The 26558-nt window shown below is 37.3% G+C and overlaps 1 protein-coding gene across 1 annotated transcript in view; it reads left to right on the top strand.

Annotated features, from left to right (window-relative positions):
• The window catches only part of LOC120542065 (anthrax toxin receptor 1-like), a 177879-nt gene extending 151558 nt beyond the window's left edge, over nt 1-26321 (top strand). Inside the window, exon 18 of the mRNA XM_039774198.1 lies at nt 24366-26321. Coding sequence (XP_039630132.1) covers nt 24366-24605 — 240 coding nt within the window. The 3' untranslated portion in view covers nt 24606-26321. The remainder of the gene's footprint in view (nt 1-24365) is intronic.
• The last annotated feature ends 237 nt before the right edge of the window (nt 26322-26558 follow it).

Below are 26558 nucleotides of genomic sequence, written 5' to 3' on the forward strand. Positions count from 1 at the left end.
ATATATATATATATACAGTATATATACAGTGGAACCTTGGATTGCGAGTAACTTGGTTTGCGAGTGTTTTGCAGAACAAGCTAAAATTTTTAATACATTTTTGACTTGTTAAATTGAGTGAAGTCTTGCAATACGAGTAGCACGTATATGCTTTGTCTGCCAAGCGTCACGTGATCACAACTGAGCTGATGGTTCTTTTCTCTCTCGCTGCGGGATTGTGGGTAGTCATCTCCCATTCTTCATCTGAGTCGGTGTGCCTCACTCATATAGTCAACATCCATACGAGTGTATACTATTTACTATAGCATGGTGACGACGTGTGTGTTGTAACGTGTGAGTCCCTGTCTTGCACCCCAAAACACGAAGCTGAGTCTCAGTACTTTAGCGACACCAGCTTTATTCAGCTTGAAACAGGAACAGCACGGTTATTTATTTTAACGGGATCTGCCACTAACTATACACAGATACAGCAGTCAGGCAGGGTCGGGGCCAGATTAGTGGCCAAGTAATCCTGTGCCCTGCGTATTTATAATGTTCCTGTATTACCCATCAATGGCAGGCACTTATAGCATGTCCGCAATCTTTTCGGATTCGCTTTTACGGCGAACTGCTACAGCGCTTGGAGCCTGCGGTTGCTTTGGGACGCTCTTCCACCTCGTCCCGTTGGGTGGAATCCCAAAAGAGTTTAGAAACTCACTCACACCAGCCATGATTGTTTTCAAAGGTAAAGTGCAGGTTAATTTGTTTTATGTATTTTTACTTTATATTTTGTATTAATCATTTTTATATGAATAGTTTTGGGTTGTGGAATGAATCATCTGAGTTTCCATTATTTCTTATGGAGAAATTTGCTTTGATATATAAGAGTGGTTTGGATTGCGAGCATGTTTCCAGAACAAATTATGCTCACAAACCGAGGTTCCACTGTATATATATATATATATATATATATATATATATATATATATATATATATATATATAAATCAGTAATCAAAAGGGTTAAAGTTAGTCACTGGTTCAAATAATGGACTTTTAATCCACCAGGCACTTTTACAGTGAAGCACAGCCAATAACCATAGAAACAATTAAACTTTTTCCTTTCCTTCTGCCTTCTTTTTTTACTGGACCCAGAACAGCTTGTGTTGACTCAGCATGACTTGTTTAGAGCACTTCTGGGTTGTTTGAGAACAGTGGCGGCTGGTGAAAATGTTTTGAGGTGGGGCTGTGGTACAGCAAACAATTTCTCAAACAATTCTTCACAAATCAAAGCAATATGATTACAAGCACCAGCTGACAGTGGGTGGAAACGTCAGTCGTCTCGTCAGCTTGAATGGCGATGAAATCAGCAGCAGTTACTTCCTCCAAAATGTAATCCTTAACCACTGATAGCATGGAGTCCAGCAGCTCGTTTTGTACCGTCTTTGATGTTCCCTTAAAAACGGTTGCCGTCTTAAGGTGCTCCTCTAGCACACTGTCTAGCGAGGCAACAAAATCCACTAAACCCTTAAAAATGCCAGGGTTGTCTGACGAGTCAGTCTCATCGTGCCCACGCAAGGCCAACTCAAAAGCCCCACAAAATTAAACACAATCAATTATCTTGGATAAAATATACCGATTTTTATCTACCTCCTCGTTGTGTTTTCTTATCGCAATCCTGTGACCGTCGTCTAACTGAGTAGTGATGTTTACTCTTCCCAAAATGGCTAGTTTGACGGAATTATCCATGTGTGTCCTGGTGTTCTCATGTTTTCTTACTTTCTCGGACAGGTGCTTCATATCTCTCACTCCCGTAACTGTCCAAGCAGGATCTGTCCCAGTTGCTTTAAACAACAAGCACGGGAAACAAAATAAGGCATTAGCAGAAACGCATCCACATAGCCAGGCCTTTTGGTGTACCAACTGGAAGAGTAGCTTCGCGTGTACTTCTTCCCTTTTTCGCTTATCTGCTGTCTGATTAAGAGGTTAGGCTGATCTGGACCCAGCTCCTTTACCTTCAGTTTTTCTGCCAAAGTTCTCTTCTCAAACGGATATTGGAGTAGAGATTGAACAGAGTTGGGTTCGTGTCCGGAATTAACAACACCTGAGTCCACCATTGTCACGTAATGTTAATTGAAAATTGCGCCACTACAGACCATCCTTGATTTTAGCTGCTTGGGCGACAGAAAAATCGCCCATTTCAGTTAAGATTTGAGGACGCTGATTGGCTAAATTTTATGTCACATCTTGAATATATTTATATCTTGAATCAGCATTTGACTAAATTCTACAAAGACCCGCCTCCTTTGGGCGATATCTCGATCGCCCCTCAGCTGAAATTGAGGCGTGCTGACAGGCAGAGAAGTTATATGGTGATGGTGAAAACATTTATTTTTTACAGAAGATTTTCTAATATATCACATCATATAATTATACATTTAAATAATTTATATAATTATTATTTTGTGTGTGTGGTTCAGGGAGGGTGGCGCCCTAGCGCCCTCTATTGGCCAGCCGCCACTGTTTGAGAACCAGGGCAGTCCATCCCAAACAACACCCCCTTGTAGCAGCCTTGGACTTTAACAGGGCTGAACATTCTATGACTCTCCTATGAATCTCCTATGAACTTCTGCTGGTGTCCAAGCTGCAATGCCTCCAGCAGACCACTGCCATCTAACATATGGGGGATGGAACTGCTCCTGGCCTCTGGCTTTTGGTCGTTCATGCCCTGGCACCTTCCAGCTTGTCTCGAGGTAATGCCGTCGTCCAGCTGAGATGCTCCTTTGTCCTCCATGGCACTCACAATATTATATAGTTTTACTACAAGGGATATTATATTAACCAGTAGAGCAAGTAGTATGACATTTTAAAATCTGACAGCTGTATGTAGCTATCCCCTCTACTACCCTCTGATACAGAGCACAGTTAGGAAGAGTTCAATTGAGGTTTGCAATGGCTCAGCATGCTCATTTTGTTGAGGACACAAAGGTATGGCAATTTTTTTTTCTTTTTTACTTGCATCTTTTGACTTTTGTAAAAAGCCTAAATAAAAAAAACTCTGTACACAGAGAAATCTACATGTGGTTTGCTAAAAGTTTCACTTTACAATTAAATAGCAAATAGACCTGCAATTTACAGAGAATGTGTTCATGGATGTCCTCAACTAACTTGCTTTTCAAAAGTTTGTTTTACTAAAGAGGAAAATCCTCTCACTCATTCGACATCTCAACATTGGTTTACTGCAAGAGGTACCTTCTGTTTTTACTTATCGTTCTTAGTTCCCTCAGTGACAGAGCAGCTTTGTTATTCGGTCATTTGTGTGTGAAATGGTATCCCATTCTTTTCTGACATATTTCTTTATCTCTAGTAGCTCATTGATGCTGTTTTTGCTGTCAGTTTTAAGTATTTTAAAGGGAAATGGTTCACAGATGTGTGCCCTTGAACACATTTCTTTCTGTCCACAGGAATTATCTTCTGAAAATACTTGTGTCTGCATCACTTCCAATCCAAACAATACAAATTACTAGCTCATTTCTTTTCAGGTTATTCTTCATTCAGTTATCATATACTACTGATATTCATCTGAGGAATTTACTTCTTTAATATAAAAATTGAAATACAGAAATCTTAAATAGCTTAAATAATAAATAAAACTACAGTGATAGATTAATAAAAGTCTAATTTTCATACCTAGCAATATGATTTTATTTAATAGAATATTATTTTATGATCAAATATTTATTGAGAATTTATGAATACAGAGAAGCAAAGGTAGCATACAGGAAGAGTGAAAAGTGATTGCATGATCAATAAACAGGCAATTTACATTTAATATAAAATAAAAGTCTCACCACCATTTTTTCTCCACCCATCCTCAATTCAGGCTTGATGATGGTAGGAAGTAAAATATGAGACAGACAATGCCTATCACCCCTATAAGAGAGGAGGACAATTTCCAGCTCAACCAGGCAAAGGTTGACTTTCTTGTTATCCCACCTCGTCCATGTATTCAGCACCCCATCACTGTTCAGCTCAGTTAATTATTGCTAACAACTGTCAAGTATTTATGCAACCTTGGAGTGGTAATCGATGACCAGATGTCCTTCAAAGACCATGTTACAATGATCTCTCAGTCTTGCAGGATTCACCACAAACAACATCCCCAAGATCAGACCATAGCTGAAAGACTATGAAGCAAAACACCTGGTACAGGCTTTGGTCTTGTCACATCTGGACTACTGCAGCTCCCTGCTATCAGTAGTACTAGCATGTGTCACTAAGCAACTGCATATGATTCTAAAATATAGTGGCACATCTGGTGTTCAGTCAGCCAAGGCAAGCAAATGTCACACCTGTTTTCAGATCACTAGTTTGGCTCCCTGTAGCAGCACATTTTAAGTTCAGAGCCTTGATGCTTGCCTACAGGTTAGTCAGCTGGTCAGCACCTATATATGTGGAGACATTTACAAAGCCCTATGGTCCTTCGTACCTCCTTCAATGTGTTTAAGAAGCATTTGAAGACTCTCTTGTATGATAAAAATGTCTAAAAAGCAAATAAACGTAAATATATATGTAAAAGAGTTGTTCCAATGATCAGAGACCACCAGGCTCTGGACTTGCTGAGCCATAGTTTCCAACATTGTTATATTACAGTCAGACTACACATTCATCATTGCTGCTGAACATTCATGTACAACAAGAATCAAAAGAAGGATTGCCAAATAGTGAAAGGACATGCAGGAGACTTCAAGCAGGAGGCTAGGGTAGTCTTTGCCATAATCACGCACAGACAAGAGATCCTTGTACAGGATGAAAGTAAAAGAAAGAGAAGAGAAATTAAACTCAATAGGATGAATATTTGAGGGTGTTGGGGGGCAGGGATAGACAGAATAAGAGAAAGAATGTTAGCAATAGAGGAACAAAAAGCAGAAACTGTTTGAGGTAGTAGGAAGATAAGAAACAGGGCAACACTTCCAGAACACAGGTAGAACAGTTACCTATAGTGTTCACATTTCAGAAGAGGATAGAGATCCATGATGAAATCCATAGGATAATTAGCTATTTTGAAGATTAGGGTCCTTAAAAGAGGAAGACATTTTTTTAAATAGATTCCTAGAAGGGGGGTCAAGGAGGTTAGAGAAGGAAGGTAGGATTTAGTGGATAAAAGTGTACATACAGCTGCCATCGATTTCAAAGAAGAGAACAGTGGGTTACAAAAACGACAGAGATGATGTGAATGAAGAGAAGAAGATAAAAAGGATATTGTCCATCTTAAAAACAGATATAAGCTGAAGGTAAAAGAAAAAAGGACAAGGAGGAATAATAAAATTCGTCTACAAAGACCAGAACAACTGGAGCCCTGAGTGGTGAAAAATTTGCCCAAGAGTAGTAATGCCTTAGAATCTTCGTACCAATGCTGAGGATTTTATTAAAGATTTGGGTACACATATACAACATTGGCCATTAGCTCAGGAATCTGTCAAAAATATGCTAGATATGTCACGCAAATAAAATTAAATGACCCAGATTGAAAGCTCAAGATTTAAATTTTTGGACTGGGATTTAACAATATTCAATTACTAACTGAGCCAATTCGGCAGTTGGGGGAATTTGAGGAAATTGTTGCCTTGAAGCCACTGTGACAATAGGAGAGTCCAAACTTCATAAAAAGGTTTGGGGAGCCACCCGTATGATATCCCTGGCTGCAAAAACCTTTTAAAGTTACAGAGATATTTGCAAGACTAAGTCCAAAACAGAACTGACTCATTGTACGTAAGATGGCAGTTTTAAAGGCCTGTATAGGAAGTAACATCATCAAAGGGCCTGGAATTAGAAGTGACGTCGCCTGGACCGGAAGTGACATCATCGAAGGGACCAGAACTGGAAAGTGACATCATCTGGACCGGAAGTGCCATCTTCGGAGGTGCCAGAACCTGGCAGGATTTCCCGGGAAAGGTCTGCAGCGAATTGAGAAAGACAGTCAGTGCAACCCGCCGCCACCTGATTGGATGTGGTATTACAATTATTTAAGACCTTTAGCTGCCTCCCACTCACACGTGTGTGACACCACCAAGTTCCAGACCAGACATAAGCGTGAATGCCCAATGATATAATTCCATATATGGCAAAGTTATCTCACTCTCAAGTCTGTAGAAGTCAAGGTGGAGTGTTTAATTGAGGGTCCTTGTTAATTCTGTAAACATGTGAACTTCAAAGATCACAAATTACTATATTCTTTTTAATAATGGCGAATCGAATGACAAAGGAAGAGAGGGCCAGGAGGTTAAGTGGATGTTTGAATGGGACATTATGAAGTTAACCTAACCAGGGGCCTCATGCTTAACGCTGTGCGTAGAATTTACACTATAACATGACGTCAAAAGCCGAAATGTGGTTACGCACAGAAAAATCCAGATGCAGGAATTTGTGCGTACTCCAACTTCCACATTCTTCCGCTATATAAATCCTGGTCAGTGTGAAAAGTAATGCATGTGCACACACCTGCTGTACCGCCCCAGTTCCTCCCAGAATTATGCCTCTTTGAATATGCAAATTAATATTAATAGCCCTTAAGCTCATTGTTCTGTGAAAAGACAATGGCAAAACCATGGGGGCAAATAGAACAATTTCAGCGAATACCAAGTGGAGGCAAAGAAAAACATACTGTTTTATGGTTTAAACAGTGGTATAAACAAGAAGAGGAATCTGATTCAGTGACATAGCGTGTCGGAGAAACTCGAAAACTCAAGTTCACAAAGTCGCACGGTGCCTGAAATAAAAAAGAAGTCACATATCAAAGTCGCTGTGAAAAGGCGAGTCGTAGCCCACCGTCTGAGTGTCATATGAAAGCTTATTAGGGTACAGAGAAAAAAAAAGGCACACAGTGGGGAAAAAGCACGAAATGTCACTTTAATCTCGAAATTTCAACTTTAATCACGTAGTTAATTTGGTCATTAAAGTAGAACTTCATAAACTTAATCTTAAAATCGTTTAATTTACTAGTTTCTCAAATCCCATTGTAACTAATGTAGTACGTTAAATGCTTTGTTTTGTATTTGATGCTCTATGTGCTCTATGTGTGTGAATCACTACGTGCTTCTTAAACCGGCTTTCTCTACCTCCAACAGGACACAGAATCCATTACATTCATGATATTACAGCTCTCTGAATAACTAAAATACTGAGATGTATATGTGATATCATTTTCATGATGATAGGAGTTAAAGCACGTTATCAAACATGGGAACACGGTGGCACAGTTTTTGTGTGCGACCTTCGATAAAATAATTAGTTGCAGCAGTACTGTCTCTTTGAAACGTACTAACCTCCAATTCATGTCTTTCCTTTTCTTTCTCCAAATACCCAATCGCCACACAATCAGCTCTGTAATAGTCGTTAAGCCATCTGTAAGCTTAGAACGGCGATTCTTCAAAACTTTTAAGGAACATTGAAATATCTTCGTAATACGTGTTTAATTATTCTATCCTTCACGCCAATCCCAGTGAAGCATACTGTGTGAGGCATGCAGGAACAATCCATGAACCGAGTGCCAGATCCTTGCTAGCATAGCGACACCGTGTTCTTTAATTATTAACAATATAGGTTATTTAAATAAAGTTAAAGTTTTATCTGTATAATATAATAAACATATTTTGCTGCATTTCATCTTAAAAATGATATTGTCATCATATGTAAATACGCTCTTTATAAAGTGGCTCAGGTTGTGCAATATTATAATGTATCACAAGTTTACAGTGAGGTAATTGTACTTATAAGTACAAACAGTTCTACAAGGAAAACTTGATGGACTGATTGATTGTGTTTAGAGCTCTTGGGATGAAACTGTTTCTGAACCGCGAGGTCCGTACACTAAAGGTTTTAAAACGTTTGTCGTGTGAGAAGCAGTTCAATAGGCAGCATGTGCTTGATGCTGTATACCGATAATTCTCTTTCCAATCAGCTACCGTGATTCACACTCAGATACAGTGATATAAATACTCCGAGTGGTGCAGTGAGAGTAATATGGAAAAAGATGATCTGCTGTGGCAACCTCTAACGGGAGCAGCTGAAAGAAGAAGAAGGTGCAGTGAGAGTAACAACACTAAAGCAGCTATGGTATTTAGAATAGTTTGACTATTCTGTGGACCATTATATTGTTACAGGTTAATTACAATCACATGCATTAAACTAATAAACAATATGTGCTTAATTTCAGTGTATTTATAAAGCTGCGTCAGTAATGTGGATCTGAAAAAGAAAGATAAACCACACGGGAACAGTAGCACTGCTTTGACGCTGGGTGCCGCCAGTCTGCAAAACCGAGCGGAATACTTACGTACGACAGGGTATGAGGTACCGTGGAAATGTGCGTAGCTTTACAGCAAGTTTAGGTTTTATACATCACGATTTGAACGTGGAAACGTTCTTACGCAACATTTCTGTTTATACATGAGGCCCCAGGTATTTAAGTCTGCGAAAGTTGTCTTCACCTCTTCATTTCCACTTTAATTCACCATCGGAGCACCAGCAACATCTCTTGGACACAGGATTGTCTAACCGATCTTACTTTTCACGACGTTTCCCCAAGAGCCTAGTCAGGATTTAGCCAACATTACAAGAATTACATATACTGTACTATGCATATACAAAGTCTTTTCCCTTCTTATTTATGGGGTTGATCAAACTACTAAACCATTCAGTATTTTAATTCTTGTCCTTTAGTTTTGTATTTTTTACATAGGCCAAAATGTACATTTTGTACAAATGTACATACAGTGTTTGTTTTTTGGAAGCAATGGAGTCAACACTGAAATGCTTCTCTTCTTATGGTCACCCCTTTTTCCTCTCGTTTCCTGATCTTGACATATTAAACTGTTTTATTTATGTTTTCATAATAAAACAACAAAACCATTAAAATGCTGCCAACATACTAACTTCTTCTAAAAGTTAAAAATCATTTGAATGAAAACCTATACAAATAAATGTTCCTACTCACTAGCATATTAAATTTATCATGTACTTGGGTCAGTTTTATTTGTGCGTCATGACTAGGATCACTTTACTGTTATGGGGGATGTGCTGTATTGTGTGAGCTAACTGATTAATGTACTTGTGTCTTGTGCTATTGAAGCTTGGAAACAAATGCACGTTGAACTACTGAGGTAAACAGAAATGTCAATAGGAGCCTGATGTGTCTTCTAAGAATTCAGTTTACTCAACTGACAACCTAGTGTTAAGTGTATTATGTCAAGTACTTTGTTTTGCTCTGCCATATTTGAGATTAGCTTGCAACTATATCAAACACATGAGTCAACTCAGTGTCTAGTGAGCTTTCACTTATGTTTAGTTCTGCAGTTTATGTTCTTGGGTTATATTAGTTCAGCCTAGGGCCCCATTTGTAAACTTTCACACTTTGTGTGCAGGATGCTTTATAAAATGGGTTTAGGAAAACATCTAGTCTGGTTGAATTTGGTTTATATGCTGTATTTTGAAAAAAATGGAAAAATACTTGGGGGGGGAAGCAACAGCAAAGTCTAAACAAAAATCATTTATCTCTTTTCAGATTTTTTATAACATTTTATTGAATTTATTAAAATCAAATGACATTCTATACAAGCAAGTCAAGTCTTACAAAACTAGGTTTGAAACAAATCAACTCCTCAATTTCATTACAGATTTTTAAAAATGAATAAAAATATGAAAAAAGAGTGACAATTATTCATTTTATGAATAACCTTAAACTTTCTATAGTAGTTTTCCTATGCACTTTAATAAGCAGTATGTCATAGAATACAGAAATATAAATCCTACAAAGATCACAGATGTGTAATGTAATATGGTCATGACCACACACAGAAACAAGAGGGCGTATTTGAACCTACTGTGCAATTGCAAGTCATGACCCTTAACTGATAGGCCATGCTTCCTGCCTGAGGAAATTTCATTTTCATTTTAAGGTAGTTATATTCATTCCAGTTGGTAATATATTTACTATTTTTAACATAAACATCTGTCCTGATCACCAACAGATTAAAAGTGACATTTCACCCTCTATGGCTTGCTGGACTCATCCAGTCCCATAAGAGTGTTACAGTACTCTTCACTGAGTGCAGGTTCAGGGCACTGTGACAAATTCTCAGGTAAAATGCAAGTATATGGAAACCAACAGTATCTCTCAATTAATTAATTGTTTAATTATGGCCCTTTGACAGTGGGGAAGAGGTGAATAAAACCTCCAGCATCCCTGGAGAAGATAAATCTCTGGAGGGTCCACAGTCCATTATAATAGAGAAGGTCAAATTCACAGACCTGGAGACCGAGGTCAACTGGCCACCACTGGAAATTCTGTAGTGGAGTCTATGCTTGGCTGTCCAATCTGATGAGAGAATCTTTCCATCCAATGATTCCAGTGCTCCTTTATCTGGGATGATTTTTCCTTAGGCAGGAGAGTAGCTTACCAGTAGTGCACAAGAAGAGAAACAGAATATAGGATGGTTAGTAGTAGTTTATAAATATTGTATTATATTTTTGTACAAATGACTAAGAAACAGAGATACAATATGCAAAGCTAATCGGCAGCTCTAGTCAGGGCATGCTAGATTAAAATAGAAAGTCTTCAACTTGGATTTAATAGCTTACTGTATAGCTTTAGGCCCCCATAACTAAAAGCTCAACTTCCCACTGTTGTTTTATTAATCTTTAAAGTTGTAAGTGGACCAGCATCTTGAGATCTCAATGCACTCACTGGTTTGAAAGTAATGATAAGTTCAAATATATAAGAAAGTTCTTTGCTATTTAAGGATTTATATATTAAAAAGAGGATTTCAAAATCAGCCCTAAGCTTAACCGGTAGCCAGTTCAAGGACCCAAGAACCAGAGTTATGGGTTCATACTTTCTAGTTCTTGTAATAATTCTTGCAGCAGCATTTTGAGTTGACTGAAAAAAAGCATTAGGATGAATTTGAACAGCCAGTAAAAATGCATTGCAGTAGTCAAGAATGCAAGAATTAAATATAGTACATTTCTCAGTATTTAGAAAATGTCTAAATTTACCAACATTTTTAAGAATTAAAAACATATTTTAGATAGTTTTGTAATGTATGTTTTAAACGACAATACCTACATTAAGTGCTCTTTTACTAAAACTAGTGGTGATTCCAACCGTTTTTGTGTATTCAAGGACAAGTAGCTCTCATCCATCCATTCCTTTACCTTGTTGACACAACTAATTACAGACAGCATTTCACCTAAAAGAAGGATATAAATGTGTGTTATCTTTATACGAGGTCAAATTAATGTTATACTTTTAAATGGTAGTTACCAATAGAATCATGTAAAGCAAAAACAGTAATGGTACAAATATTGTCCCTGTGTGACACTATAGTATAATGATGTAGTACTGTCAGTATATTTCTGTACATACTGAAATTGATTGATAAATAAGAACTAAACCAGGCAAGGACAGTGCCTGTGAGCCCAATGTAAAGGTCTCCAGTCTGTGAAATAAAATGGAATAGTACATGGTATCAAACACTGCACTTAAAATTGCTTTGAAATTTCCTTCATCAGAGTATATTAGAATATCATTTACAACACAAGTTAGTGTTGTTTCTCTACTATCACTGGTGAAGAAGCCAGACTGGAATTTAAATAAATAAATTTTGATGTGTAAGGTGAGACTGTAAGTGAGGAACAAGTACTTTTTCAAGTGATTTAGAGAGAAAGGGTATATTTGAAATAGTTCTGTAATTGCTAAGCGTGTGTGTATCTAGCTTGACTTTGTAAGTAATGGACTGATAACTGACACTTTTAGTGCATCATGAACTGAGTGATTCCGTAATGAACTACTGTTTGCATTACCAGCTCTCCATTTGTCTGTTGTGGACAGTATAAAACATCTGAATATTGGGAATGTTATAAGGACTCTATAGAGGAAAAATACTTTATAAATTGATTGAATCCAATACCTAAGAAACAGGGAAGTACACATGCCACTATACTAAACTGATTTTTAAGCAAGGAGCTAACTTTTCAGGGAAATAATTATAATAACTATACCAGGCTATTTTTGAATGCACAGTTTTGTTTTATCTAACTTAAGCATGACTGCCTGTGGTAAAAGTTCAGAGGAAATCACTGCATCTTTAAAGAATAATAGATAAACTAACATCAGATATCTGCTGCTATCGTTAACATTTAAGACCAAACAGCCTCCACATTATTGCATTTCCTGAATTTGGTCACAGCAGTCTATTCAGGAATGAATGAATACTTCTATTGAAGACTTTCTGTAAAGAAAGAATGATTCTGTTCTTAAAGAACATTATATAACACACACCATAACCATTAAAATATGGATGGTGTGATAATGGTAGTTTAGTGGTGCCTTTCACACATTGAATCCCAGTAAATCTTGCCTACAGCTTTGAACTTGACAAACTTTGGTTTTTTCCAAAGCCCACCTGCACCACACTGTCAAAGCGTTTTATTTGCTTTAGAAGCAGTTACTGTTTCCCACTTTAAGAAATAAAGAGCATCTCCCAGCTGTATCCTGAGACAGCATATTGTGCTTTTTTCATTGATCTCACAAAAGCTTTCTTCTTAATTTTTTGTGGAGCTGATTCTTGGCATTTGCCGAAAACAACCATCCACAGAATCCGACACACCAATGGTTGTATGGAAATGTGAGAAGAATAGTGTTGTGAGAAAACTTCACAGAATATTCATTAGCTTAATGTTAGACCTTTCTTGTCCTCAGTGCAGAGCTTATGCAGCCAGATATTGTGCATTAAATTCACAGCTGCACTGGCTTGGTATAAATCTTGTTAAATGGAAAAGAAAGACCTCTGTGTGTTTTCCTTTTCTTCCTTTGCTTTAATTTCTGTATTTGTGATGGTCTTTCCCCTGCCCACTTCAGTTAATCAGTCAAGCTTTATTTCACTTTTCTTAGTAATGTCTATCACAAAACACTGTGCATGGCTTTAGGAACATTATTATTTTCAGTTGAAAAATTAATACAAATACATGGTCCTTAACCATATTATACTTATTTAAAATATTATTGTCAATACAGAACTATTTTATTAATATTAGTAATAACTATTTTGTGTACAAACTACATATATAAAATCATACTCTGTTTGTCTGTTTGTTTATTCACCAATCATGCAAAAATAGACATATTGAGTTGCACAAGTTTTGCTTGTTAGTTGCTATTGGTTTAACTTAAGATACAGCCAATATGACGTATTGGTGAGTAGTCTTGTATTGGAGGGGTGCAGACAAAAAAACAGCACAAACACAGGGACTATAATTCCCATCAGGCAGCAGGAAACACACAGTTTTGTACTAGTCTGAGTAGGATCTCATCCAAGACCACAGGTACAGCAGTGTCTTCTCAAATAATCTGGATAATAATTTTACTGGATTTCAGTTTTTGTATAAGAATACATCTTTTTGTCTCATCATAGTATGTGTTTAGCCAGATTTAATTTCCAAAACACTTTTTTTCCTTGTTTATTTTCATCTGGATCTTTGTCTAATAAATATAAAGGTCCAAAGGGTCATAAGGTGTTGCCAAAGCCTTAAGGAGCAATGGCCCATTCTTTTAAATCCATAAAAAGCTTTTAACACTCCAAAGTACCCCTTTTTAGTGACATTTACGGTTGCAAAATCACATGTAAAACTAATTTAATATGTGAAAGTACAGTTGGCTGTTTTGCCGTTTTGCTCACTACTGCCTATTATTTAGTGATGTTATATTTTATCTATACATAGACAGTGGCAGTTTGCTGTGTGTTGGTCAAACATACAGATAGGAATTTCACTCTAATGACACTACATTTTTAAAGTAAAACTTTACATTTTGAAAAGGCCAACACTGCCTGCATATCATATCGTAACTGTGTGTGACAGAGATGAGCCACTATGAAAGTCAATTTTTAGTGCATAATGACTCACTGTTCAGAATATGGTGGAAAGAGAATGAGTGAGGATGGCAATAGTAACTTTTTCTGTATTTGATAGTAGACATTTATTCAAGTTCATTTTATGATGAGGCAGTTATAATTTTAGGATATGATGCCAGTACAGCTTTGAATTATCTTTATAATATTATCAAACGCCATCACTAATACTGGCTGCTTTAATTAATACAAATATCTGCTTTGATGTCTTTGAACACAAATCTCCCCCAGACTCCCTACTCTAGATGACTTCCATGGCCCATGTATTCAAATATTCATCAAGCTATCCAGTTTATTAATTTGTGATTAATGTGTGATACCATAGTAAACCAGAAAATATAATAGATAGATAGATAGATAGATACAGTAAGTAGCATTCATGGGTCAAACTCAGCAAGGAGTTAAGGAATTTAGTCTTACACAAAAAGTATAAATTCTCAAAGGATGAAAGATGGGGCACTTTCAGCCAGTATTGACAAAACAGTCTACATTGAAACAACACATACTGTATATCTTTTCCCTTAACTCCATATACTTTGTACAAATATACCCAGTCAATTGTGGTTACCTCAGTTAGTCAAATAACATAACTGTGTTTTACATAATACAGGTGAAATCCGGTTGTAACAAAATTCATGAGACCATAAAAATATTTCATTGTAACGGTAATTTTGTTACAATTAATATGAGGAAAATGCGTATACTGTTGTGCACCAGCAATTCATCATCTCTAATAGCAGCAGCAGCTCTGTCTGGTAAACAGCAAACTAAGGACAAACTAATTGGTTGTCCTCTGCAGCATCAGGTTTACCGTGTAACATGCTTGTCGCACGATGTTTAGAACATTTACCACCCAGCTTGGACTCACCTTTCTGTCTCTCATGCAGCTCTGTAACCCAAGCTTGACAATAGTTGTATAAAAAATAGTGCTTCCTAAACTGCAAAAGATATTTTATTTGGAAATGTAATTTTTTATAGAAATACAGGTATGAATACAAAACGAAAATGAGAGGTAAGAAGTAACTTTTTTTTTAGTAGAAATACAAACGCGCTCATTGTCCAAACACCCAATCTTTAACATCATCTTCTTTATTCTTCAAAACTTTTAATAGCATTGAAGGTGCAATGCCAAATTCCTTTGCCACATCATTTTAATTCATAGCAGAATCTGCTTTTTCCAGGATTGTTAATTTTTCTTTCAGGCATAAGCTGACTCTGCTTCTCTTTTTTCTTGTTCTTCGCAAAGAAAACTTTGAGAAGCGATATGAAACTCGAACAATACAGTATCCGCACCGGACAGAACTATCCACGCAGATGCTCAGTGGAGCACTGACTGAGAATCTGGTTATGTGTATGATGTCTTGCCCACACTCTCGCCAAGCCTCACTGAGTCTGCCAGAGACAGAAAATTTCACAAGAGTTTGTTAGTTTCTTTTGGTCTAACAAGAAAGAGACGCCGTGTTGCAGGGTTCCCAAGACTCTACAAATGTATAGAGGAGACGGAGAGGTTAGGAGCACACTCTGTTACAGTGCATTGCCACACACACCACATGACAAATCAACTCCGGATCCCAGATTAAAACCCAAGTGCAGCCATGCAACATGTGGAATGAAACAGTGTGAGGTTTTTTTTATGGTGGCTGGAGTGCCAGTTCTGCCACCAGCACCCAGGTTTTGCCCTGCAGGTTGGAGGGCCTACATGCAGATTAACGTCATACCCAGGATGGAGCAATTGCAGGTGAAGGGTCTTGCTCAAGGGCCCAACGAAGTAGAGTCACTTTTGGCGTTTTACGGGATTTGAACCAGCAACCTTTCAATTACCAGTGCAGATCCCTAGCCTCAGAGCCACCACTCTGTCCTACGAGAATGTGTGGGTATTTTTTGCATCGCATTATAACCTTTGGTGTCCATTTTAGAAAAAAATATCTGTTATGCTGAAATTTACATTTCATTAAAATGAAATCTGTTTAACATGATGTTGTATGAAGGTTTGTTCTAGTCAACAAAAAGTATTCGTTATTCTAAAAATTTCATTACTTCGGTATTCGCTATAACAGGATTTGACCTGTATATAGTAGGATGTAATAAGACATTTTTTTTTTTTATATGTAGGAGCCAAATCAAAAGCAATGAAAAATAAAAATTACAGAAATATTAAAAATTTTGCCTAGTAAATTCAGTGTGCTTTAACATTATAGTCTTTTCTTTTTCATATTTAGGAAACATATCAACTACCCCTGCTTAAACTGTACCTACTTCAGAGCTGCAAGTGCCATTTGTCATTTCACAAAGGCCTGAAGTTTTTAGGTAAATGAGTAAACTCATTCGCGGATTACAATCATTTATGAATTTTAGGTGTTGAAGGTGAATTAAAAAAAAGCTAACACAAATTTAAAAAAGAGCATGGCCCTTTCTCAAAATGAAACTGAAGCTGAAGCCTACAGCCTATGCTGAATCTGCATCCATATCTCATTGTGCTCTCAGCAGAAGCTTGTAAACTTCTTTAAGTTGTTACTGATAGATCTCAATTATTGAAGGAAAGTGTAGGACTATGTTTTAATTATTGTTATCAATTATTGCTCATTAATTCAGTTAGTTTCCATGTTACTGTTAGTAGAATAAATACAGTACCAAGCCAACTATAACATGTAGTAAATAGTAATGAAAAATATATCCATAAAGTTTATATATTAAAGTGTTTTAGTTTATTTTGCACATGGACACTGTAAAAAGTGTTATGGAAGTTTTTCATTTACAGACAATGCTACTGCTACAAGGACCAAGAAGCAATCCAACACATCACATCAGGTTGTAAACTCTGACACTGGCAGACTACATGTACAGACACCGTCAAATAGCAAACATTAGATAGACATCAAGTGCTGGCATTACAACACAAACTAGTCGACACATACAAACCATAAGTACGTCAACCCCAGCACAGTGTCACACAAAAACTATACTGAGATTGAACTATACTGATAGCCAAAACTATCCACCATACCAAACCAGACATAACTCTGATAGCAAAAATAAAATAAAACTGCATATATTATTGACATTACCATACCAAACACACACAACTTACAAACTGCCCCTTTGAATAAACTGAGGAAATACACAGAAGTGACAGAAGAAATACACTGCTTGTGGAGAATGGACAAGGTACTCATTGAACCCACTGTTGTATCTAACACTGGTATCATCCCACATACACTACAAAAAAGCTTACAGACATTACATATAAACCAATAAACATGAGGAAATTTCTTAACACAAACACAATCCCATAAGACATTTACACAAACCTTTATAATAAAAACCACAAAGAGATTATAAAGAGTTGGTGCAACCCTGACACCTTGCTGTAAATATTTAATGCATGCCCTTCTGCAGGGAACCAATATGGCAGTAGTACTATATTACAGTAATTTTGACTTTCATTTGTTCATTAGATCATTGTAATTTTCTTTCGAATGTAAACTTTTATAGCAAGCACAGTAGAGGTCATGGAAATGCTTTTAATCTGTAGCATTGTACAACTTTAGAACAATCTGTATTGTTCCTTAACAGTGAGCACGTTAATGAAACAGTGTTCTCCTGATGCAATCTGACAGCAGTGCAAGCGTCTTTCTACAGAAGGCAAACTGTAACACCACTGTGTCTTATTAGGCAGGTCCATGCTGTCCTACATCTGATTCAATCACATCAATAAAATTAATGTAAAACTATGTCAGTAGATAGACTTCCACAACAAGATTATGAAGAGTTGGTGCACCATAAGATGAACCCCGTATACTTGATGACAAAACAAAACAAACAAAAAAAAAAAAACAGCTTCACAGATTATTTTTTCAGACTCGAGTCCACAGTCAGACCTCCACCAGGTGATGGTATAACCTCTTAAGAGGAAGCCAGGACGAGCTCAGGGATCTGTGCCCCGGAAATGATGTCACTGGTGCAGCTGGCCATGAGATCTGTTAATGAGAGAGGAGGAGAAACATTAGGCAACAGTGCCAACCCTCAACTTGCGGAGGTATTACAATCTGATGAACCCATAAGTTGTCTTGTAAGATGCATACACACACAGCATACAACTGCCCTATGTCTTGACCTAGGTACAATATAAGCAGTAGCAGTGGCACTATAAAAGACAATAGTTTGAATGTCAATAGCAATAAAAGAAGAGAAATATGCTACAAGTATATACTTGTAATGGCATGTCTGTTAGCTATTCAAGATAAGAAAATAACGTGAAGATCTCGGGAAGTAGTAGGTCAATAAGTGATGAGTGTAGTGGCCCTTTAATGGTTTCATTAATTATGATTATTATTGCATACTGTGCATTTTCAAATATACTTAATACAATTAAGTATCATGAGGACCACAAAATGCAGGGGAAAAGGCAAGAAACTTCATTAGACAGGGTGCAATCCATCGCAGGGCACACACATGCATATCTTGTTCTGGATGCTGCCAAGAGAAACTCTAGAACCTTGAGGCTATACATTGTACTGGACAGGTCTGCCAATGGTGGATCTGATGAATCTGAATGAAAATTCTGACCTTATATTTTGCTTTGATCTTTTAGGGTTTGTATAAACAGAAGGACCTCCACCTAAAAGTAACATTATATGCTTTGGAGGGTTGTTACAAAAATATGTCATTATGGACTATTTCTATATTATATGATAAAAACATGCACATGTCTTACTTGGTTGTGAGTAATACTACTTTCTGTAGTAAAAAGAGTTGTCTCTTCGTGTTAAAGAAAAAAAAAAACTGCTGAAGAGCTGCATTGTGTTTCTAATACAAAGGAATCTAAGTTCTAAATTTCCAACAGGAGGAAGTCTGGTTTCCAAGCAGGAGTGTCCTGCATAATGCAGAATCCTAAAAAGAATGGGTGGCTTGCTTTAATTGTCAGCATTGATTTCCGTTGAGCTTGTTTTCAAAATGTTAAAGAGAATGCTTGGTGGTCTGTTTTAATACCTTAATAAACAGAAGGCCCCTGATGTGACACAAGGGCACTGTTAACAAGAGGCCAACACTTTATGGTAGAAAAGGATAAGAAAAAAAAAAAGGACACGTGAGGCTGTGATTGATTTGGTGGAGTCAGCATGAGGGCAATACTTGCTGCTTCAGTAGTCACAGTTGTAAAAGAAACAATTTGGTGAGCAGAACAACAACAGGCCATCCACAAGGGCCAGCATATGGGGGAAAAGGGAATAGCAGACCATGAATACTTTGCAGATGTGAGTGGAGGTAAGTGCTTTGGCCCATATGGTGGTTTTTCAGCCCCCAATTGTTCTACGCAGGCCACAAGCATTGGCCGAGACCAGCTGAGAGGATGAGAGAGAGATGCTGTGACAGAAGACAGATGATGAATGCAAAGGGAGGAATCGCCAATAGACCGATTTGCTCCTTTCTAGGGCGGGCAGGAGGGCGGATCTGTGGACTGTAAACTGGGAAATAGACAGCTGTTGTGGTTCAGATCATTAGTAGAAATTTAAATAGTGCAACCCTGACACCTTGCTTTAAATATTTAATGCATGCCACACTGCAGGGGAACAATATGCCAGTGGTACTATGTTGCAGTAATTATGGCTGTCATTGTTCATTAGATCATTTATATTTGTATTCTTGGGAACGTATACTTTTATTTAAAAATGGCACTAAGCGAGCACAGTAGAGATCACAGAAATGCTTTCAATCTGTAGAGTTGTACAACTTTAGAGCAGTCTGTCCGCTTGCTCCTTAACAGTCAGCAAGTTAATGAAACAGTGTTCTCCTGATGCAATCTGACAGCAGTGCAGGCGTCTTTCTACAGAAGGCAAACTGTGACACCACTGTGCCTTATTAGGCAGGTCCATGCTGTCCTACATCTGATCCAATCACATCGATAAAATACATGTTAGACTATGTCAGCAGGTAGACTGGCACAATATTTTTTGTGGATTCTTCACTCTTTTTAAGGCATTTTGTGTAATCAAAAAAAAAAATCTGGTTAGCTGTTCATTGTACTTCAAAATTAGGCCATTCTTTTTCATCCCTTGGTCCAGACCGATCAGCATACCAAACAAAGAAAGGGAATCTTTTCTGTCACAATATGGCTCGTGGCCTTTAAACTCTCCATCTGTTTGTCTGACAAGTAATCAAACAGCGTGGCAGAAACTGGCAACACATTGACGGCCCCTCTCATTTTAACTGAAGTGAAAGTAATTCAAATGGATTTAGGGACTTTTTTTTCTTGATTGTAGGGATAGAATGAGTGCAGATACACATGTTTGCTGCTGCGCATTTTGTTAGTTTCAACACATCATGAAATCAGTGGAGACACATTCATATCAGATTAATGAGTTGGTAGAATAATAATAATATTTTCTTGCGTCACTCAAAAAAGAAGAAAATAATTGTAATCTGACCTCACTGAAAAGTGTGCCTACTTGAGGATTTCTGCCAATTCAAATGCAAATATGCATAAGTTAAAGTTTGCCAAGTATTGTCAAATCTGGGGGATGGGAGAATATGATTTTGATGTAAAGTATTTAACATCTTAAAAGATTTGTTTTGGTTGTTTGCATGGTTGGTTAGTTTCTTTGTGTTTGTTTTTTCACCTTATTGAAGGTTGATATCTTCCCTTTTTCATGCTTCTCTGCATTAGTAAACACTTTGTTTTTTTAAACGCATTCATTGTGTCTGGGCAGGTTGCTGTTCTTGCACCTTATGCTGCCAGGATAGACTGCAACTCTGTATTAGATGATCCTCTTTTATGAAACTGTGCACTTTTAGCTTGTGTTTATGAGCACATATTGATGTCTTGTCCCATGTTAGGTTAAGACATTTGGTGAGTGAATCGGTTTGAAATAGACAGGAAAGGTGTTTTGTAAGTGCGAAGCAGAACTTGAATGTCCATATTAGATTTCTTTTCCAAGCCCACCACTGCATTCGTTCTATCCTTTCAGATGTGTCCAAAGTTTGCTAATCTTTCAAGTGACTTTTTAAGTGGTGATTTTCAGTGAAAAGTTATTGGTTATTAGAAGTACTAATTGTCAAATAATTCACATTATGTAAATGGAATGAAATTTACAAATATCAGGAAACTCTTACTGTAAATGGTTACCGCCTAAATCACTATCTTTGAGCGAGACTCTATTTCTGGCAGGCAAACAAATCCAAAGGGCACAAAGTAAAATGAGTGTTCAGATTATGTTGTATGTTGGAAACTCTATGCCATGGCTGAAATCAGAAGATTGTGGGAGACCTATAGTTTAATCGTTAAGAGTCAAAATGGATGTTGCAGTGTTTCCACACTGAAATTCTAGCAGCTGCACTCACAACCGACTTTAGTCTGCTAATCTTAGAGGGAAACTGCGATTAAGAGCAAAAGTTCATTAATCAAACCAAGATTAACCTGAAAGGTGGACAGGCGTGGCAGTGAGCTGCTCGTGCTTAGCACCAAAAGTAGTGAACCATGTACCTCTGCTAAATGGCTAACTCCAGGATAATCACAGATAATCAGATGAGCCCTAATTGCTTGTAGAACATCATGAACAAGTTAGTCTAAGTATCCAAAGATCATAAAATTAATATTAAGAAAACTAAATCAATGGTGGTAAGCATGCTGGGGATACAAATTCAGAAAATGATATTGTATATGGCGACAAACCAAGGAGTTTTCTTTTCTTACGTGTTTGAATACAGAGGATTCCCAGTGTCACCAAGAAAATAGAAAAAAGTATCACTTTAATAAAAGGAAAAGAACTGATGGAAGGAAGTCCCAACCAGACAAGTTCTAAAGTATAGTATCACATAAATCAGAGACAGTTTGACATAAGATTTGAGTCATGTAAGGCTCTGCAGCTCCAACAAATTAAAAATATTAGCTAAAAAAAATCCATGAAGAACTGTTAAAAGTGAATGAGGAGCAAATAATATTTTTTAAAACACCATATGAATGAGACAGAAATTTAGATGAAGCATATGCTTTAACCAGTTATTACACTGAAATGTTCTTAAAGAGCTGTCCCTGCTGACATTAGTAACCCAGTTTTCTATTCAAGTAATAGCTTGCATTGAAAATGTCCTAAAATATTTGCAAAAAGTAATATTACCATACTTTAACCCTTTGAACCTGGCAGACCAGTTTTTGGAGCAGCCGCAATGCCTGAACGGCCAGTGTAACAGCCCATAACCCTCCTGCCCTAAATAATGTGTCCTGCACATATCTGTTAAGCTATGCTACTGTTACGCTAAACTACTGTCTAAATCTTACAGTCTTCTGCCATACACGCATATTCTCGAAAGGCCATTGCACATCTCTGCCATCATAACCTGGCTGGCTATAATAACAGCCTTAGCTATATTAGACTACACAAGTAATACACTGCTGTCTAGTTAAACTGTTATGCCAGTTGCAAAAGTTACACTGCTGCTTTTTTTAGTTTCAGGTCAGTTTTGTTTTTTCTTTTAAGTTTCAAGAAGAACTGAAAGGATTTCAGTTATACTTACGTATGGGATCAACTTACATACGAGCAGGCAAAGAAAGCTCTTCTGCTCCATGGGAGGTTTCTTTTCCTACGTTCGCTCACCTTAGGACATCTGCATTATGTTGTGAAAGGTATACCACACCAGACAAAGTCCCCTGACACAGTCCCCGGCGTGGTTTGACCGCAAAAGCGAGATCTGTGCGGGGACAGGGAACTGCAGAGCGATTGATTGAAAGATGATAGAAATCATTTGAAGTGTCCTTATTCATTGCTTCTGACACAAAAAACTGTTTTGAAGCATAACACTCAAAAGTGCAGTTTTGGCATTGGGTCCTTATAATGGATGCGAGAAAATGATGAGCACTGTGAGAGTGAGTGATACAGTTTGTTTTATAGGATCAGTGTGTTGTTATAACATTGTGCCTTCTCTTTATATTATCATTACATAATGAAATTTTACTTTTACAAATCAGAATATTTGGTTTTCAAACTAGTTGAAAATTGCTGGGGAGAGTAGGGTTATAGTGCCAAAACACTGGGCAGGTAGGGTTCAACCGGTTAAATCACAAAACACAAAACATATAAACTAAAATGAACCACAGGTATGTACAATATGTTGACCATAAACTTACATATTCTACAGCTTTTGGGAATGACACAATACCCTCTAGAATTGGAGAAAGGTACAGAAACTCACTGCCAATTGACGATTGATGCCTCAGCAGAGACATGCTGTCTTTGTTGATGGCTCACTAACAGTGTCACAGCAGCTGAGCCCCTTGGGATGGCATGGCTGGCACTTGTAGTTAGGATGCTGGAAATTATAGCTAGTTTCCAATCTAGCTGTGACTGAGCTTACAGTACAGATACTCGCCTGCCAGTTACATGAAGGGATACGTGCACATGAAAGCATAAAATAACTGGAAATGATAACAAAGTCTGTTGCGGGCAGTAATATTCCTCACTATTAGTGACAGCTGCTACATATTCATCCATATTCACTACCAATTAGCTCATGTGTGGTGAGCGGATGGACGCAAAAATGGCTGCTATCGCATCATCCAGGTGAATACTACACATTAGTGGTGGTTAAAGTGGCTGCTGATTCACTAGAGTGCTAGTGAGAAAGGTGCTATATAAATGTAAGGAATAATTATCCATCTCAAAACTAGTTTGTTTCATTTGTAAGTAAAAAAACACATGCCCCTTGTTAAAAATTAATGAAAATCAATTGAAAAGAAAAATTGAGGGGTTTCATGTGGTCATTCGTACCTGCGGTATTGTCATAACCTGAGACCCATTTATTAAAAAAATTCTGATTTCTAAAAAGTGGCTTCTATGTGTATTTTTTACCAGGATTGAAATAAAATGTTTGCTGCTAATGTCACAGAAAAACTATTGACTATCTCTTGCCTGTCTTTGGAAACACAAATAAATAAAGAGAGTAAAAGTGAATTATCACCTAGAACACATTCCAGACTAAGTTTAATTCTTTAGAGGCGGGTGTCAACTTACAGCATATAGCACTGTGATCACGGAGCTGTCGGCTGCTACAAAAACGCATTCAGTACTACGATCAGCTGGGGACTGATCAGCTGATGCTGGCACATCACTTTCGTTTTCAATCCCCAGATCACGTGCGTCAAAACCAGAGTGTGATAAGTCAGCGATAATACGCAAAACGTTGTCTGCAGAGTATTTCACTTTGCGCATTCGCTTCGCTCTCTCACCAGATCCACTTTTAGCTCCAGCTGGCCGCTGAAAAAATATTCAGCACTCAAAGAGTTAAATGCAATTCATTTGGTACTATGAGCAGCAGAACAAAGTCATATTTAAAATGAATGTCATCAAGTTAGTACTTCCAGTAAATTTAATTAACAAGTGAAGGTAGCATGTAGTTGGTCCAATTTTTATATCTGTCTTTCTCCACTTTGCAGGGAAGGTGCATAAACTTCACACGAGTAAAGGAGCAAGCTGCTTGCAACCCCTCAGTTCATACTTCATCATCGGAGGAAGTTCCACTACAAAGAAGAAGCACACCTCCTTCAAAAAGCGCTCCATCAAGAGGATCATCTATGAACCGAAACCCTCCAGGCCCACCTCCTTCACGGGTACCACCAGGACCACCAGGACCACCTCCTTCACGCCCACCACCATGTCCTGATAACCGATCTTAAAAGTAAGAGGTGTGACACAGTGCACAGGAGTCCAAAATATTTCAGTACCAAAAAATATTTATTAGAGCTGTGAGGAATGAGCTTTGTTGCTGGACAGCAAAAATCAGCCTTTTGAACATCAGAGAGCAACTACTGAATAGTCACAGAAATACAGAAACAGTCTCAGTTCCTAAATTTTTCATTGAGTTTGTGATGTATAAATTGCAAAGTATGCATTTTTTGATTTATTGTTTTGTTTTTCATTTTGAAAAAGCAAACAAGACTAAACATTGTTTGAAACTTTGCTTTATTAAAAAAAAAAAAATTAAATAAATAAATAACAGCAATACAAGCATACTAACCTTAAAATCTAATCCCGCCAGAGAAGATTGCTTTAGCTGTCTAGAAATATCTGCAGGTAACAATAGCAGCACATCGAGAAACACATGCTGAGGATCCCCTACAGTATCTAATTAGGTCTGCAGGCAACTTTGTGACCCTTCAGTGTAATTGAAAGGCTCAGGGTTGATGACTTTTGACATTGATTGACCCAATAATTTATAACTCTAAGCTGTTATTTTTAGTTTAGATTCATTTGCTTTCAATTTAGCTATTGACCTATTTACATCCAAATGGTTTGTGTCCTACCGGTGAACGTTGTTAGGTGAAAAGTCCTGAATGTGCAGATGGGTAGCTGTAAAATGGTGCATATATGCTTGGAAATGTAAGAGCTTCTTGTTAAGCCGAACAGAACAGTAATGTCGTCTGGACTTTTTTTAACGTAAAAATTTAAGTTAAAGATTTTTAAATGGTGTTTAGCAAGTGGTTATCAGAAAAAAAAAATCCAGTTGTAGCACTTGGAAAGTTTACAGGGAAACAAAATGAGGAATTTTGGACATCACTGGAACAATGAAGAGGAATAACGAAAATACATGCATGCGGCGTTAAACAAAGAAGGTTATCTGTTTGATTTATTTTTTTGTTTGTTTGTTTTTTACTCATGTCAGCTTTGCAGTCTAAGCACTTCACGGCTCGCTCTACACCCATGCAATATTTTAATGTAAATTTATGTGGTCTTGAAATTTGTCTCAACAAATACTGCAGGGCAGTTAACCTAACTTATTAATCCAGAGCCTAAATGTAAGTACCTCTGGTGACTCAGGACGTTGTCTGCACGTTACGACAATGGTATACTTCACCTTACGTAACAGTACCTTTGTCACTTTTTAAAAGAAGCCTCAGTTTAATGGGTAAAATAGGACTGCATTGTTATTTCTTTCCTTTGGTACAGTATAACACCGCAAATGTTGTAAAAGTGAAGGTGACTAGGGCGTGCATGTGTTTGTCTCCCATTGTCTAACTTGACTGAATGTTTTTTATATATGCAATATTTTCTTTGATCATGATTATTTTCAGTACTGTCTTATTAAATGAAAAAGGGTTTGGGGGTTTCTGCAGAGTTCTGCTGCAGCAATATGAGGACATAGTGACAGACAATGCGTTTATGTTAAAGGAATTGTATTAAGTAGCTCTTTTTTACCCAAATTAATTTTGTACGCATCAGGAATACTATCTAGGAGCTTAGTTTGGAATAACAACATTTTATTATGACAAAAGTCTGGCAATAGATACTGGAATGCTAAATACATTAGTTATCCTTGTACATGTATTAAGAACGCAAGCTTTTAAGAAAAAAAAAACTGAATCTCTTTCAACAAATAAAGATTTCATAAAACATGACTGTTTCTTATGTCCTTGCATGATCTTTCTGTATCTCAGCTGTAGCACATTATGAGCCAAGAGAGTTTGTGTGGAGCCTCAGAGAGACTAAAGCCTACGCATTCATCAATTATCAGATTAACTGGAACTGAACTTGAACACACTGATATCAAATCACCAAACAGAAAGAGTTGAAAACGCACACAGGAAAGAAACTCTGTTGTCTAGCTTACACCACTCTCCAGAAATAGGCTG

The sequence above is a fragment of the Polypterus senegalus genome, chromosome 1, assembly GCF_016835505.1.
Source record: "Polypterus senegalus isolate Bchr_013 chromosome 1, ASM1683550v1, whole genome shotgun sequence".
NCBI lineage: Eukaryota > Metazoa > Chordata > Cladistia > Polypteriformes > Polypteridae > Polypterus > Polypterus senegalus.